The sequence below is a fragment of the Papaver somniferum genome, chromosome 9 (genome assembly GCF_003573695.1).
Source record: "Papaver somniferum cultivar HN1 chromosome 9, ASM357369v1, whole genome shotgun sequence".
Classification (NCBI taxonomy): Eukaryota; Viridiplantae; Streptophyta; class Magnoliopsida; order Ranunculales; family Papaveraceae; genus Papaver; species Papaver somniferum.
This window is the reverse complement of record NC_039366.1, coordinates 112,719,980-112,735,657: the sequence shown is the minus strand read 5'-3', so window position 1 is coordinate 112,735,657 and position 15,678 is coordinate 112,719,980. Positions and strand designations below refer to the sequence as shown.

At 36.6% G+C, this 15,678-nt stretch overlaps 2 protein-coding genes across 2 annotated transcripts; one reads left to right on the top strand and one right to left on the bottom strand.

The window, feature by feature from the left end:
* Positions 1–540: 540 nt before the first annotated feature.
* Positions 541–6,424, bottom strand: LOC113312427 (probable inactive histone-lysine N-methyltransferase SUVR2). The gene is made up of 9 exons (XM_026561181.1): positions 6,316–6,424; positions 5,013–5,310; positions 4,399–4,900; positions 2,272–3,545; positions 1,862–2,127; positions 1,380–1,446; positions 1,190–1,240; positions 887–987; positions 541–778 (listed from the first exon to the last, which is right to left on the bottom strand). Exons 2-9 carry the CDS (start codon positions 5,211–5,213, stop codon positions 742–744), a joined length of 2,499 nt encoding a protein of 832 aa, XP_026416966.1. The 5' UTR covers positions 5,214–5,310; positions 6,316–6,424; the 3' UTR covers positions 541–741.
* A 6,199-nt stretch (positions 6,425–12,623) lies between these two features.
* Positions 12,624–14,866, top strand: LOC113312426 (cilia- and flagella-associated protein 251-like). Its single transcript, XM_026561180.1, has 5 exons — positions 12,624–12,725; positions 13,047–13,414; positions 13,533–13,628; positions 13,768–13,857; positions 14,023–14,866. Exons 1-5 carry the CDS (start codon positions 12,624–12,626, stop codon positions 14,864–14,866), a joined length of 1,500 nt encoding a protein of 499 aa, XP_026416965.1.
* Positions 14,867–15,678: the final 812 nt, after the last annotated feature.

Genomic DNA, 15,678 nt, shown 5'->3' with positions numbered 1-15,678 from the left:
TCAACTGGCTAAACCTAGTAATGATTAAAGAAATAAACAAATATTATCAAATACACCACAAAGTCCCTAATCAGTGGATTTAACACCTTATTAAACTACATATCCAAGAAAGAAAAAAAATTAAACTGGTAACGTTAGACCCATAAGTATTGCATGAACCATCTTACAAACACTGAAGACACCACTGCCATTGCACTAACACGGACCCTGACACAAAAAGTAACTTGAACCTGTTATTTTGCATACCAAAATTGCAGATTAGCAAAGCTGTATGATTTCCCACACCTCTTTCCTTACAGTCGATGAGCGTAAGAGACTCATCAGTTAAAAAACTACCTTCATCGCAGCAACCATTTAATCAGTTTCCACCAAGCTTAATCTTAGTTTTTTCGAAGGAATAGCTTTGGTGCGTTGCTTGCAAGAAGAGCGGTTAGACTTGCATACCCAGCTACAACCTTCACTTGATTAAAGAAATAAAGAAACTCATATTCTACCAAGTATCAAAGATGATAAATGCTATTCACTAAAAAAGTGCCACCATGTTTTGAATCTAAAAACAGAAACAAAAACAAAATAGCGTGTTTACATCTAATTGCAACATTGTGAGGAATTGTTGCATCTACCAATATCCGCTACAAAAATAAGGGACCTGTATACACATTTCATGTACCCCTGTACAATATACCCCCTCAAAATCAACTTCAAAATAACAGGCTACTGTCCTTCCAACAGAGTTACGCTTCATCGACTCAAAACATGACGATTCGATCTACTTGCGCTGCCAAAATAGAATACTAAGCTATTAAGCAAAGATGCATAGCCTTGTTCGTAAAGGAACTTACATGTGCAACTGCCAGTATGGAGCCTGGGCAACATAGAATACTACCTGTTTGTGCTGTGTTGTATATCTCGGCAGCCTTTACTTCCACAGAGGCACTGAAATGCCTTGATAGGATGATTGTGGTCTAGAAAATCAATTCCATAGTCCTGAAAAATATTAAAAGCATGTCATGGTGAGAAGCTTAGAAGTGATAAAATTGGGAAATAGCAATCTGAAAGATTCTCGTGCAGACTAAAATTGAGACACATAGGGTTCAAGAGCAGATTTAGTGAGGAGTTTCTACACATTGGATAGATCATCCTCGTTAAATTTATAACATCCTCAAAACTATAACCCAAGTCTACTTACCCAAGTGAGTTCCTCCATTGCCGCCACTTCTCGTGATGTGAAAAAAGCAATCTGGATTGAATAAACAAGAAAGAAAAATACATGAAAGTTCAATTAGCATGCTTTCCAAGAATAGACTTGAGTATTACAAAATTATACCACACAGGATGGTTTGCACAATAGAGCCAATTACTGAATTACACATCCGTACATGATAGTAGTGATGATCTGGGGACTCGATCTCGATGGGGATGTCGATCAGATTTGCATCGAAACACCTATTCAATAATAACAGAGTCATAGACATTACAACAAAAATATTGCATATATGGAACTAGAAAGGAAATCATAGTATCTTTCCTACGAACAGTATCAAAAAACAAGTTCAGCAATTCTGCAATGAATGTACAAAGCAAATGGTCCAAATTCACAGATGATATAGTGCCTCTAACTCATGGAGACTTGAAAGAGTAATTATATATTTTGAGCAACTAATCAAAAGCTCGTTCTAGTAGGACCCACAAGTTATTTTTTATTATTTTAAATTTGAGAATAGTTGGCCAAACACCTGATCCTATAATATTAACCAATGGATCAGAAAGTCAGATATAAGTGAAGAGAAAAATGCACATTCACCATGTTAAATGCAACTTCTATCCAACTAGGCATATGGAATATGTATGTGGAGAATACCTGTGGTTAACAAACCTTGCAACATTTCCATAATATGTTGCATCTAAACAGAGGAGCTCGTCATCCTTCAACACGGCTTCTGAACCCCAATCAGCATCTAATAGCACTGGATATGTGTGTCTCTCGTTACCAGTATTCCGCACATTCCGCTCATATAGCTCAGTGTTTGTCAATACTTCACCAACATACTCACAAACAAAAGCACCTCTAGGCAATTTGTGAAGAGCACGAATGCCCCATCCCTTCCCCTCTCTTGTAAAAAATACCTGCAACATAAGGAACTTCAGAAAATGATGACGACCCAAGAAAACTTCAATACAGAGAAGAAAAAAGTGGATGGAAGCTAATTTGATGGATTTGAAACTGAGCTGCCACCATTAAATAGGATGATTATCATTAATTAACCTAACCTGTAATTCGCGCGATATACCTCTTTGCACCACACGGTTACCACATTGTATGTGGCATCCGCATTTACTCCAGCACTCCTTGATGAACTTCCTCACTAAGTGCCCCTTGCATTTATCAGGGAGATCCGCATCATTAGATCTTTCAAGGGGACACTCTTTGCAATAAACAAAGCTGTGTTTTTTAGGATCGCGACACAGTGACATGCACTCATCCAGAAACTCCTTTTTAACAAGTCCTTCAACTGTATATCCAAATTCACCACCAGTTTCACCTGCACATGCACAAGGAACTGGCGAGGACAAACAATCACCATCGCAACTTGAGCAGCAATTTTCATCCCCAATACGAGCAAGTGGAAACTGGATATAAGCATTCTGATACACCAAGTTTCGGGGTATGTAATGAAAGGAAGGAGGGAGAAGTTCAGTACAGACTTCGTTTGCTACTGTAATTTTATATCTTTCTTGCCCTTTTGATATGTCTGCCACCTTATGGAATGAATTCGAACCATCAAGGGTACATTTACTCTGGTTATGAACCACCAAACCTAATGGATTTGTCCCATCAAGGGTACCTTCACTCTGGTCAAGAACCATGGAACTTTCTGAACTTGAAGGTTTTGAGCCACTGAAAATGTCTTCCTCATCCTTCTCACCTTTAGTCGTCAGAAGCAATTTCCCTTTTGGCTGAATAATTTGAGTAGGGAGACCAAGACCATCTGTTGAAATAGGGCGGGGAATTTGGGCCCGAGAATTCAATGAGCTTTTCACAGAACTTTCTAGAATAGTGAGTTTGAACACATGGTTGGCCTTAGGCAGCACAGAAGATTTCTTCAACACATCAAGGGGTGGTGTCCCATTTACAAGTGCTTTTCCCTTGCCTATTTTTCTCTCAGTTGCCGCATCAAGATAGGATTGGCAAAAGTCTTGCATCAGCTTCTTTATAGAAAAGTCGGGGTTAACAATTTTGTAGGACTTGATGCATTTGTCTTCCACCATCTTGAAAAGTGCATCTAGATTTGGCACACGGAAGTCTGGACGTTCATGGGCATAGTTAAACTGCAGAGAGATTTTAACTTGTCCAATTTCTGATGAAGCAATCTCAAAACTAGAAGAATGAGACTCTGGATTGTTTGTATGCTCCAGTGATGCCGTGGAGCATGTCTGCTGGTCCGAAATGCCATCATCTTCGCATTTCTCTTCGGAATTATTACAAGGCATCCTGTATTCCAACAAGGTTTGTGTGCCCATAAAATCATTTGGGATTGGAAGACCTTCTTAACATAACCAACCGGAATGTTGACCAGAAAAATAATAGGAAGATCAGAAATAAATCAACGATATAGCATGCAACGTAAATGCAAACACACGAATATCGGAACATGCATGAACACAGAATTAGATGAAATTTGCATCTTACAATAAATATCCTGAAACTCCATGAATCCAGATATGGAATAAGCACAAGGCGAACCAGCTAAAGGATTTTCAGGCGCATTTATTATCCCATGTACCAAAAACACTATGGAAGATAAGATTATGAAAGCAACGAAAAAAAATTGTATTCGTTTAGCTCCTTGTATTTTATTCGTTCACAAAGCTAATTTTGTTTCTCTGTTTCCATATATTCAGAAGGTTCCTCCTGAGCCATTTGTCATAAAGATACTTACAAGAACTAAAGTGGTAATATGTGCTGTGCTCACTATGCATGTATACTCTGCTACAGTAGATCTGCCTATAAACTTATGATACTGTCTGTAAGAGTTTCATATTTCATACTACTTCAAAGGGGCTCTAACTTGTATTAGATCAAGATCTCATGAATGGGACCAAAATCCAAGTAGATGCTTATGTTGAACTCCCTAATACGTGACAAAGCAGAAGGTGACTTCAATGCTGCGCTGGAGAATCTTTTTCTTAACATATTTAGTTTTAGGGAGCTCCATTTGACAGGAGTAGACGTGTTGCAAAGAGTTAAATAAGTTATATCCAGTGCGTGAATTTTCTTTGAAAAGCAAACGAGAACTTCGAGAAGCATGACTAAAGTGACGAAACAAGTTAACACCATTCAACTAAAGTTCCCCAAAGCAAATATCAATCACAAAATATGTATGCAATTTTTTTTACCTTCAGTTCTAACTGGAGCAGAGTCGCTCGGGTGGATCACTGAAAGAGGAACCTCGAACTGGGCAGAGGCTACAATGGGTTGCACATTCATGGAATTGAGAACACCAGTAGGTTTCTCATTAGTAAGATACATATCAGATGATCTTTTTGCCTCTGATTTTTTCTCTCTTGAAACAGAGACAGTTTGTCTACAACTTGGATGATATAACTCTTCAAAGTCCTGATGGTAACAAGTTCGAGGTGATGAAACAGACTGATTCTGTTTTTCCTTGCAATGGTTCTGAGAATGTTCTGTTCTTTCTCCATTTATATAACTTCGAGGTGAAGGCTTTGAAGTAGCGTCACTGGAAATATCACCTAAATGCTTCTGCAATTTTTGTTCTTTTAGTGGTGGTAGACCAGAAAATGCAGCAGAAGGTGAAGCTTCCCAATCATGTCTCGGATGCAGTTCTTTTAGAGGAGCTCTAAGATCCACTTCTTCCACCTTCTCTGCACCTTGTTCCTGATAAAGCAGACCAACAAGATTAACCAAGTACTAAAGGCTGAAAGACACAGGCTAACCAGTTAAAAAAAAAAACGGAAAAAAACTAATGACAAGACAAAAGATGGTGCACCTTATGTTCTTCGGACTCGAATATATAATCTGCCAATCTGCTGAAGTTATCTTGTTCTATAAGTGCCCAATTATTTTTAGACAACTTCAAAAGTTTCTGCAGATTTCTGTGTGTTGTTTCATCCGGAATGTCCATTTCCCTCATTGCCTGCAAGGCATCTATAACTTTCTGATCTTGTACCATTGTCGTTCTGATGTCCATAGAAATTCCTCACGACACTATTCACTACCTAGTTTCTTGTTCTTCTCTAAATCCTGGAGGCCGAAGTGGAACTTACACATTCCACGGGCATTTGCGGCTGAAAAAATAGTAAGAAAACAATATCTCAAAACCAAATAAGCGAGCTGAAAGAAACAGGCATACAAGTATACAGATTCCATATGTGAAAATAAACATAAAATCCCCAAAAAACAGACAACCTATTTACCAAATAGCTGATCACATATGTACTAGTAAACTGAACTATATGCAAGATTTAAATAACAACAAATAAACCATCGATATCATCCAATATATCACATCATAGCAAGACAATAGAACAATAAACCCGAAATCATGTACTAAAACGGAAATCATTGAACAAAAGTGAGAAAGCGCAAGATGATCAAACCCTACCAGCTCATATGCTCACTTCTCGTCGAAGTGCTAAAGTCACACTATAAACTACTGGAATGTAAAATGTTTAAGCAACTACAAATAAATCTGATACAAATCGAACAACAATGTAAACGGATAATTAGAAAAACAAAAAAAAAATCTCAAAAGTTCATCCAAAACAAAGTAAATCCCATTTTGCTGGGGAAAAGTAAATAATACATTTGACAAATTTCAAACCAACAATATATCTACACCGCCACTTTCCAACCCAAACATGAGGATACACGCTTCAAATCCCTCGATTTTCAATGACATGCAAAAGCAGACAAAAGATAAAAAGTTCACAAAATCCCAAATTCAATTCAAAAAAAAAAAACAGCAAAAACTTACACCTAGATTATTACCACAGCATTCGAACAGATTTCATTGCACATTAACAACGAAGCCTAGAAAAATACTTGGAAATCAACCTAATTAAAAGACAATAATCCTCAAGTAAAGATTATATACAGTTAATACAGAGCAATCAACAACAAAATTGATACTAGCAGAGCTATAGAATCCTACTTTAAGCACCAAGATTCCCCTAAAAAACCCCTAAAATCTTCTTCCAACAACAATATTATGCATATGATTTCAACAAGAGGAAAACAATGTCGCTAGAGAATGAAGAGCTCTACAAAAACGAAAATGATGAAGAACTTACGGTAGTTTAGAGGCTTCAGAGGAGCGGAGGATAAGAAATTAGGGCAGGAAAGAGAAAGGGATTTTGGGGAGAAGCTTTTATGGAGAGAAAGAGGGTTTTTGTGTGATCAGTCTAGACGCTTCAGAGCAGAGAAGAGAAAGCGTTTGCCAGTTATACTCCCGGAGTGTATAAGTGTGGAGGTTTGTTACATATGTGGGCCAACTCAATAAACATTTGAAAATGATTTTATTAAATACTGTCTTACTGATTCTATAAGGGCTGTGCATTGGATTATGCCGTGGAGGGATTAATAAGTGAAAAATGGTGTACGATACTTTCCAGAGATGATTATTAGTCATTTTTTTAAACTAAACATATTCTTTTAGTAATTTTAAAGGTGATAAATAACAATCTAGCAAAATTTTATCTGTTGGAAAAAAGTTTTGTCTATGTGATGGTGGAACCCACACTCAAATCCATTAGATTCTTTTGGTGTAACCTTGTGGAAAAAAATGTGGGCCCTACTAACACATGTGAGTCTTTGACATGTGAATCAAATCCACTTTCCATATGAGAGTGAATATGACTGTAATTTGATCATGGAATACAAAGAGTTTGAAGGTGAATAATAAATTCTTTTATTGTTTTGAAAATTGTGTTATTTTCTTTTTGTTTTATTATGTTGGATATTTGAATCTTTATCTTGGCTTGTTAATAAGGCCTATTCATATGTACATGTCAAAAAAAGTTTGTTTGACATACCAGATGGCATGGCAAATTAGTTGGGCCACCATGGGAAAATCACATAGCGACAGAGTTTCTAGCGACCAATATTGATAATATCACCAACGATAAAGTTTATCGCCAGAGCTACCTTTCATATCGCTCGATATTGAGTCTAGCACCAACGACTAGTTCTTTATCGCCTATAAATAGGTAATTTTCAAACTCAAAACTTACCCCAAATTTTTTGTGTAATTTTTTTCTCTATTTTTCTCTTTTTCAATCTAGTTTCTCTATTTCTCTCTTTCTCAACCTAATTTATTTTTTCTATTTTCCCTAAATGGCACAATTTCAACCCAACTTGATTCGGCAACACGACTTGATTTTTCGGGAGTAGTGCTTGAAGGTGCCTTTGAGAAGATATGTGATAGTTATAAACAAATAGTTAGGAAGAAAAGAAGTCTTCAAGTTTTGGATATTAACCAAGTCAAAACTGCAACTAAAAAAAGGCAAAGAAAAGTTCAAGGCAAGGAAAATCAAGGCAAAACAAATTTGAAGCCAAAGAAGAAGATAAACAAAGGAAATTTCGTTCTTGAACACATTGATTGGAAGTCTTGTGAAATGAAGAAGATTAACAAGATGAAGAACATTGTCCCAAATTTTTATTTTTAAAGTATGTATTTCAAATTATTATTGTCTAGTTTTATGTCTTGTAAAATGACTATTAGTGATTATTATATCGAAGTTCAATGAATTTGAAAATTTGACGAGTATTGTTGAAAATTAAGCTTAATTTTATTCTTAATCCAATCTTACATTTTAATTAGAGATACATTTAATAGTTTAAACAAATATTACAACTTAATACTTAGACTTAAGCAGACAATTAAGAAATTAAAATATAAATATTGGACAATATTTGGTCAACCCTCTTAAAATCTCGAAACAATTTCCAAATTGGAAGTCTTTTTCGTAGATGCGGCGATATTCCGCACGACACTTTTTTTGAAGTTCCATCATGGTTTCACCATCCCTCATGTTTGGACCTTCTTGCTGAAGTAAAACAACATACATAATAACTTCTTTATTGATTATAGTGAAGCGATGACTCAACCCTGAAACATCACGATTATTGGGGTTCATTGTTTGTTCTTGAAGTCCCAAAAATCCTTTCCCAAAATGTTTGAGGACTGAATTCATCTGCGAATAAAGTCTCAGCCAAAGAAAGTTATTAGGTATGTTGTTTTGGTTCTCGCCTCAGTAGTAAATTTTGGTACTCGCCTCCTAATTCGACTTCGCACATTGGCACGATTAACAACTCTTTGAATTTAGGCAACATGTTGGTTTGCTACGAACGCAACCATGTTCGTATTATCAGCCATGCTCTTTGAGGAATTGGAAGAGTGATGAAAAAAATTGGAGATTAAGAAATTCTAGAGAGATTTAGAAATTCTGATGTAAGTTGAAATGAGTTTGAAATTGGGTATTTATAGATGGGAAAAATTGTAGCCGTTGGATGAGGAACTGATAAGCGATGATCAAGTCAGCGAGCGACATAGTGACCATCGCTGGCGCTGGAATGACCAACGAGCGCTTGTTTGACCATCTAGCGATGGACACTCTATCGCTCGTTGGAAAGTCTGTCGTGTATGCCTATATGTTATATCTGACATATAAGCATATATGTTTTGCACTTTGGCATACCCATAATGGGTGCATATATGGCAAAATCTAATGTTTGACATGTGCATAAAAATAGGCCTAACAAACCATATATATGAGTCTAATCTTGATACTTACTAGTTTTCCTATTCTTTTGAGTATATTTCTGCTACAAATACGTTCAACGAAGATGGCAAGTAATTGCAGGTGTCAAAAAATTGTGTTTTTACGTTATTAATGTCTTCAAAAACTTTTACGCCTGCATAAAAAAAACATTTGATTTCACATTTTCACCAATATCACTGCTTCCTCCACCAGAACGCTATTAACAGCCACCAGTGACGCTTTTGCCTCCTCCACCACTCACCAACACTATCTCCATCGCCTTCACTACTACTCAACCCAATATCGATAAAGCTTCATATAGATAGACAGAATGCAGCCACAATGCTGTAATGTGATAAGACAGTAGAAGAGAGACGTTAACACGTGTGTTTCAAACCAACTCATCATTTAATGCCTCCACAACCTCCACATAACTTTTTCTTTCGGGTGGAGGGTTTCCAGCGGAGCGAGCAGCAACAGAGGAAGACGTAAACCACGATAAGCGATATTCGGTAGGTTGGAAATAGAGAAGTCACTTGGAGGGTCCCAGTCAATACTCTAAAAATATACAACCTGGGTTCATAAGAAGGGATTGACAAATTTGTGTGGAGAGTTAGGAGTAGAGTGAGGAACATTGTAACTTAGAGTGTTTCCCACATATGCAAAAATATCATATCTCACTGTAACCACCTTGATCAATAATATGAGCTTAAACTCATTACCCTCATAGATGTAGGCTGTCTTCAGCTGAACCACGCTAAACACTTGTGTCATTTACATGTTCACATGCACTTATATTCATTACGATTTATAGTTTGTTTACATTAAAATCACTTATGCAAACAAATTTACTTGAGCGTACTGCAAATCTAGCTAGATCCACTAGTTGGATTTTCAGTGGTTACAGTTTGGCGCCAGAAACAGAGAGATTTATTGGTAAAGATTTATCTTCCCTTCAAAACCTTTTATAAACAACAATATAACTCATATATTTTATCGCTTTATGTTGGTCGAAATACCATATATATAAAAGAGATAAGAGGTCATAAATGTTACTTCATAGTAATCATGGAAAGCCTCGGGAAGCAGCTGCTTATGTTGAATAATAACATCATGGAGTGAGCATATGTAGATCACATAAACTCGAATGTTCTGTCTTTTTTTTTATTGAAAATTGAAATCGCAGATCGGTGATATGTAGAATGAGGGAGAATAAAATGAAGAAATTACAAACCGAAAGCATATCACTAATCACTATGAAAAGCTAGTTTCTTGTGGATTTGAATGACCTGCTAGTGAAAAATGGTTCGTTAATGTATCCAGGAGCATAATACAAAAGAGTTTGTCGGGCATACACAAAGTATTTCAACTCGTGTACGATTTAATAAGTGGGAAAAAAACGGTTCAGTCCAAAACTGCACAAAAAAGAACACATTAGTCCACCCCGATCCAACCAGAAACAGATTAGTCCACAAAATATATAAAGACGTTGTTATCCTTCGCACGCTTTTAATAAAGCACACGTGCAGTGAATGGAATCAGTTTTGTGACTGACACAATGAACGTGGTTGCGACACGTTTGCTTCAAAAAAGAAACTGAATTAAAGAAACTGCGGCGTAACGGACAAAACAATAAATCCATTTTAATTGTTTTGCAGACTAAAAGCAGAAGAAAAAAATCGGTTGAAATTTTGCAGACAAACCCTAGAAATTTCTTCAAATTATTGAAAACATTTCTTCAAAAACCCTAAAATCTTACTAATCAAAATACCTAGATGATTGCAGTATCAGTAACATTATGTTGAAAGGAAAAAAAAGTAGTTTCAAAGACAAACGCACCAACAGTGGAAGATTCAACATCCACTGAAGAAGAAATTCCATCAGTTGCGGTAGAAGAAAATCAAAAATCAACATCACCAAGAACGAGATCAAAGTCAGCATTAAAATATTCAACACGAATTTCATCCCCAACTCCATCAGTTGCTGCAAAAGAAATTCGGAAATCAACGAGATTGAAGATATCATTAGAAGATTCAACATCAATTTCAGTACCAGAAAGTTCAAAAATATCACCAGCTAAGAAGAAATCTAAGCCTTCAAAGCCTTCAAATCCTCCAAAGCCTCCAAAGTCTTCAAAGCCTTCAACATCTGTTATCTCAAAAAAAGGTAACAATTCAAGTACAGTTCTGTCTATTTTTGAACAATTTTTATTCAATTTCTTGTACATGTATACAGATCTGTACACCGCCATGTTGTTGCAGTAATTCATATCTAGTTCTTTCTTATTTTTGAGAAATTTTTGTGGGAATTGTTGTTGGTGTGTACAGATCTGTACACCACAATGTTGTTGTAGTGATTCATGTCATGTTCTGTTTGTTTTAAAGATGTTTCTGTAGCAGTGTACTGGTTTGTACACCAACATGCTATTTCAAATTCATATGGCCTAATGTGTGTGTTGTGCCGTCACATGTGTTTACCGGTGTACACACCTTTGCACCAACATGCTATTTCACCTTCATATGGCATGTTGTATGTGTTGTCAACCTGTTATTTCATCTTCATATGGACTAATGTGTGTGTTCTCAACATATTATCCCATCGTTTTTGGTGCTGGTGTACACATCTTTGCACCAACATGCTATTTCACCTTTATTTTGCCTGTTGTCTGTGTTTTAAAGCTGTTTTTGATAGATTTCTGTATGAGTGTAAAGATTTGTACACGCACATTGATTTATGGCATGTTGTGTGGGAACAAATGTTGTTTTAGTTAGTTTTTTGTAGGAGTGTACACAATTATACACCTGTATGATATGGTCTTATTTATGTGTACAATGATATGATTTGTACTTATATGAGTATAATGAATGTATTATTCTTCTTGATTAATTTTCGTAGATACCAACAAACCATATAGGTCAAGTTTCCATGCCTTCAGTGAATTTGTGAATAAAAACCTTGAGGAAGATGAAACAAAAAGAGGAAAAAAAGTATGGTTCACCAATTATCAACTAGAGAAGCAAAAAGAAGGACCATTCTGGCCTGTTATAAATATCTTTGTCCACAAAAAAGCAGACCGGAAAGATGAGGAAGATACAAGTAAAAAGAGAGATGATATATGGACTAAGAACCCAAACTCAATTCTGAAAATTGTGAGACAGTACCGCCATGAAATTTGTGACTCAGGGGGACATTATTTCATGTTTGATACTACCAAGAAGAACAAGCAAGTGGCAGTAAAGAGTGAACCTGAGGATTTGTTTCTATTTTATGGGATTAAGATGGTGCCAATGGAAGTTGAAAAAGGGGAAGATGTAAAAACTACAGCTGAAAGAAGATACGGTCCGCTGATAAAAAGATTGACTCTTAAGAAACGAACTGAGCTGGGAAAAAAAGATGTGGAGGAGGAAATCGCATGTATCATGAAGCTAAACCCAAAGTCAAAAATGGAGATTGAAAGAAATGCTGAAGACTTAGTGGTGTTGTTTACTATGTACTTGTGTATTACTGTCTTTTTTACCTAGGAAAACGGAAGTATGATTAGCAAGAACCAGTTTGCACACTATTTTGAGTCTTTGGATAGGATGAAGAGAACTTGCTGGCCAGTTCATATACATGAGTATCTCATGGAGAGCATTAAGAAACATCAGGATTCACCAATTAAAGTTAATGGTTGTGTGCTTTATCTGTTGGTGAATTTACATGTGCACACAGTTGTAAACCTGACATATCCATTCACCATTTTAAATAATTCTGTTCATTGTGTTTGTTCCTTTCTCTTACATTTATAACTATTCACCTATTTGTTAATGCAACATTGGTTTGCTGAACACAACAAAAGCATGAAGCCAAGCAATGAGGAAGGTGTGCCAAGGCTTCTTAGGTGGATCATCAGCGATGTCAGTAATACAATCGAGAAAGAACTGAATGATTGCATGAAAAAGGTATCTCAAAAAACTTTCTTAGAATAGTATATGTACATTGATATACACCTTTAAGAAGGTGTACATGATTGTACATTGTTGATAGATTTTAAGAAAGTTATCATGTGTACAATGTACACTCTGAATGAAATCTTTAAATGTGCAAAGGAAATACGGCTTGAAACTGAGGAGGATGAGGAGATTGAGGAGGAGGAGGAGGAGGATGATGAGGATGAAGAGGAGTAGGAGGAGGAGGATGGGGAGGATGGGGAGGAGCACAAGGAAGATGAGGAGATTGAGGAGGAGGAGGAGGAGGAGGATGAGGAGGATGAGGATGAGGAGGAGGATGAGGAGGATGGGGAGGGGCACAAAGAAGATGATGAGATTGAGGAGGATGAGGAGGAGGAGGAGGAGGAGGAGGAGGAGAAGGATGACGAGGTTGAGGAGGAGCACAAGGAAGATGATGATGATGGTGATGACAATGATAATGACAATGACAAGGAGGAGCACAATGAAGATGGTGACGTGCATGATCATAATTATGATGATAATAATGATGATAATGGTGATAACAATTACAAGGAGGGTAGAAAGGGTGGTGATACGCATGATCATGACAATGACAAAGAGGGTAGCAAAGGTGGTGATGACGAGCATGGAACTGAATATGAAAGGAATGAAGTTCCGTCTGAAACTCCTGAAAAGCAAAGGTACAATATCAGTTTTTTTTTAAATTTGCAAGTCATTTCTTTTTTTTTTATGTGTGTACATAGTCGTACACCAGTGTGTGAAAGCTAATACCTTTTCTCAAAACTTGAATCTTTTTAGCACTCCTTCACCAAAGACCAATGAGGCAAATGAAGAAGAGGATGGCAAGGGTGGAACAAGCCGAGGAGTTGAGTCTGAAACTGGTAACAAGCCGAGGTATATGTGTAGCTCGCATTTTTTCTCATTTTCTATATATGTGTACCAAGATGTACACCTTAGTGATTTCTTCTGTGTGTGTATCAAGATGTACACCTTAGTGATTTCTCATTTTCTAAAAAAATTGCATTTTTTTCAGCACTCTTCTGCCAAAGGAAGTTGAAATCGCTGAAGGTCAAACTGATGAAATTGACAAAGTAGCTGGGTGTGAAGCTGCTAACAAGAAAAGGTATAAAGAAAATGATCTCAGCTTATATATATATATTATTGTTTTTAGTATGTGTGTACAAGGATGTACACCTTTATGACTTCTTCTGAATTTGTGTACATACCTGTACATTGGTGTAAAACTCTGTACACCATTGAAAATTCTCATAAAAATTTCATTTTTCAGTACTTCAATGCCAAAGACAAGTGTAATCAATGAAGATAAACAAGACCAAGTGAACCTTGATGACCAGAATGTGATGGATGGCACTCGAACAGCTGAAATTGATGAAGTTACTATAATTGCAGCTGAAGCCATATGTCACTTGGATCCTAAAGAAGTACTTTTACTCACACAAGGAGAAGAATCACAGAATGAGACTTATACATCAATTGAGGACCTTCTAGATAACTTATCTGAAACTGTGTTCGTAAAGCTTGAAAAAAGTTGTTACAGAACGACACCATCTGAAGTGAAGGAAAAGATGGAAACCCTGATTCGCCACGATTGTCCAAGCTTTGCATTATTGAGCCAAGAATATCCAAAAGAAGAGTCGTCGCAAAAATCATTATCCAATGAATATGTACGAGAAAGGATCATTGAAGAAGCAGTGCAGTTCATTCAACAAAATCCTAGTGAATTCTTTAGCATCCAAGAGGTAGAAGAAGAGAAGACGACTCCAGTGAGGACAAGAGCAGGGAGGATGAAGGAAGCAGAGATGTTGAAGACACAAGCCGCTGGTAAGTTTTCCAAGACACCACAAAAGAGAAATGCAAAAAGAAAGCTAGATCCTGATTTCACTGCCGAGGGTAAAACCAAACGAGTTATGATAAAAGCAGATCCAAAAGGCAAGGGGATCAAAGAGGGACAAGAACCAGGTTATCCTGCGCCAATAAAGAGAAAAGGAGATGTATATTGTCCTCATAATCCGTTGCCAGATGTTCGTCTATCACCACTATACCAAGCTATGCAAGCAGGACAGGACAAAAAAAGCGTACACAAATTCTTTGACTATGCAAGCCTGGAGTAAGTTCGCAAAACACCATGATTGAATGTTATAAAAAAAATTATGTGCACAACTTTGTATACCATGTTAACATTTCCTTTATGTTTCCGCATCTCTGTAGCTTGGCAACTAACAAGCCTGGATGATCCAACAGTCAAGGAAGATATTTTGATTGCTGGAAGAGTTCTTCGTAAACTGATGTTCAACAAATATCTGGACCAGGAGGTACTCCAGTTCTACATCCATCGACGTAGAAGATCACTTGTCAGAGATAACATTCGTCCTCCAGATAGCAAAAAGTACCCGAGCTGTGAAATTATGAGTCCTACTGCATGTGTAAGTTTCTCAAAACAAATAAGAAATGTCATGTATAGTTACTTTAATATGTATTATGTACATAGTTGATTGACATAGCGTGTTCTATGTGTTTTTAGATTTCTTTAGCTTTGTACATTGATATACACCAATATGCATATATGATTGACACATGGTCTGTTAAGTGTTGATTGTTATATTTATTTAGCAATGTACATAGATGTTCACCAATATGCATCTATGATTGACACATGGTCTGCTAATTCTTGATTGTTAGATTTATATAGGTGTGTACATAGGTGTACACCTGTATATCATACATGGATATACGATCTGTTTTCAGGCCTGCAATGTTTGATTTGATAGTTTTCTATAATAGTGTACATGCTTGTTAGTTTTCTGATTAAGGTGAGCCTAATTAATTTTGTTTTCTAACAAATTATTAATTGTAGTACTATGTCAAGTATAATGTCACCAGCGAGGTGGAAAAGCTTGTGGTTAATTTCATACGGGACATGCCT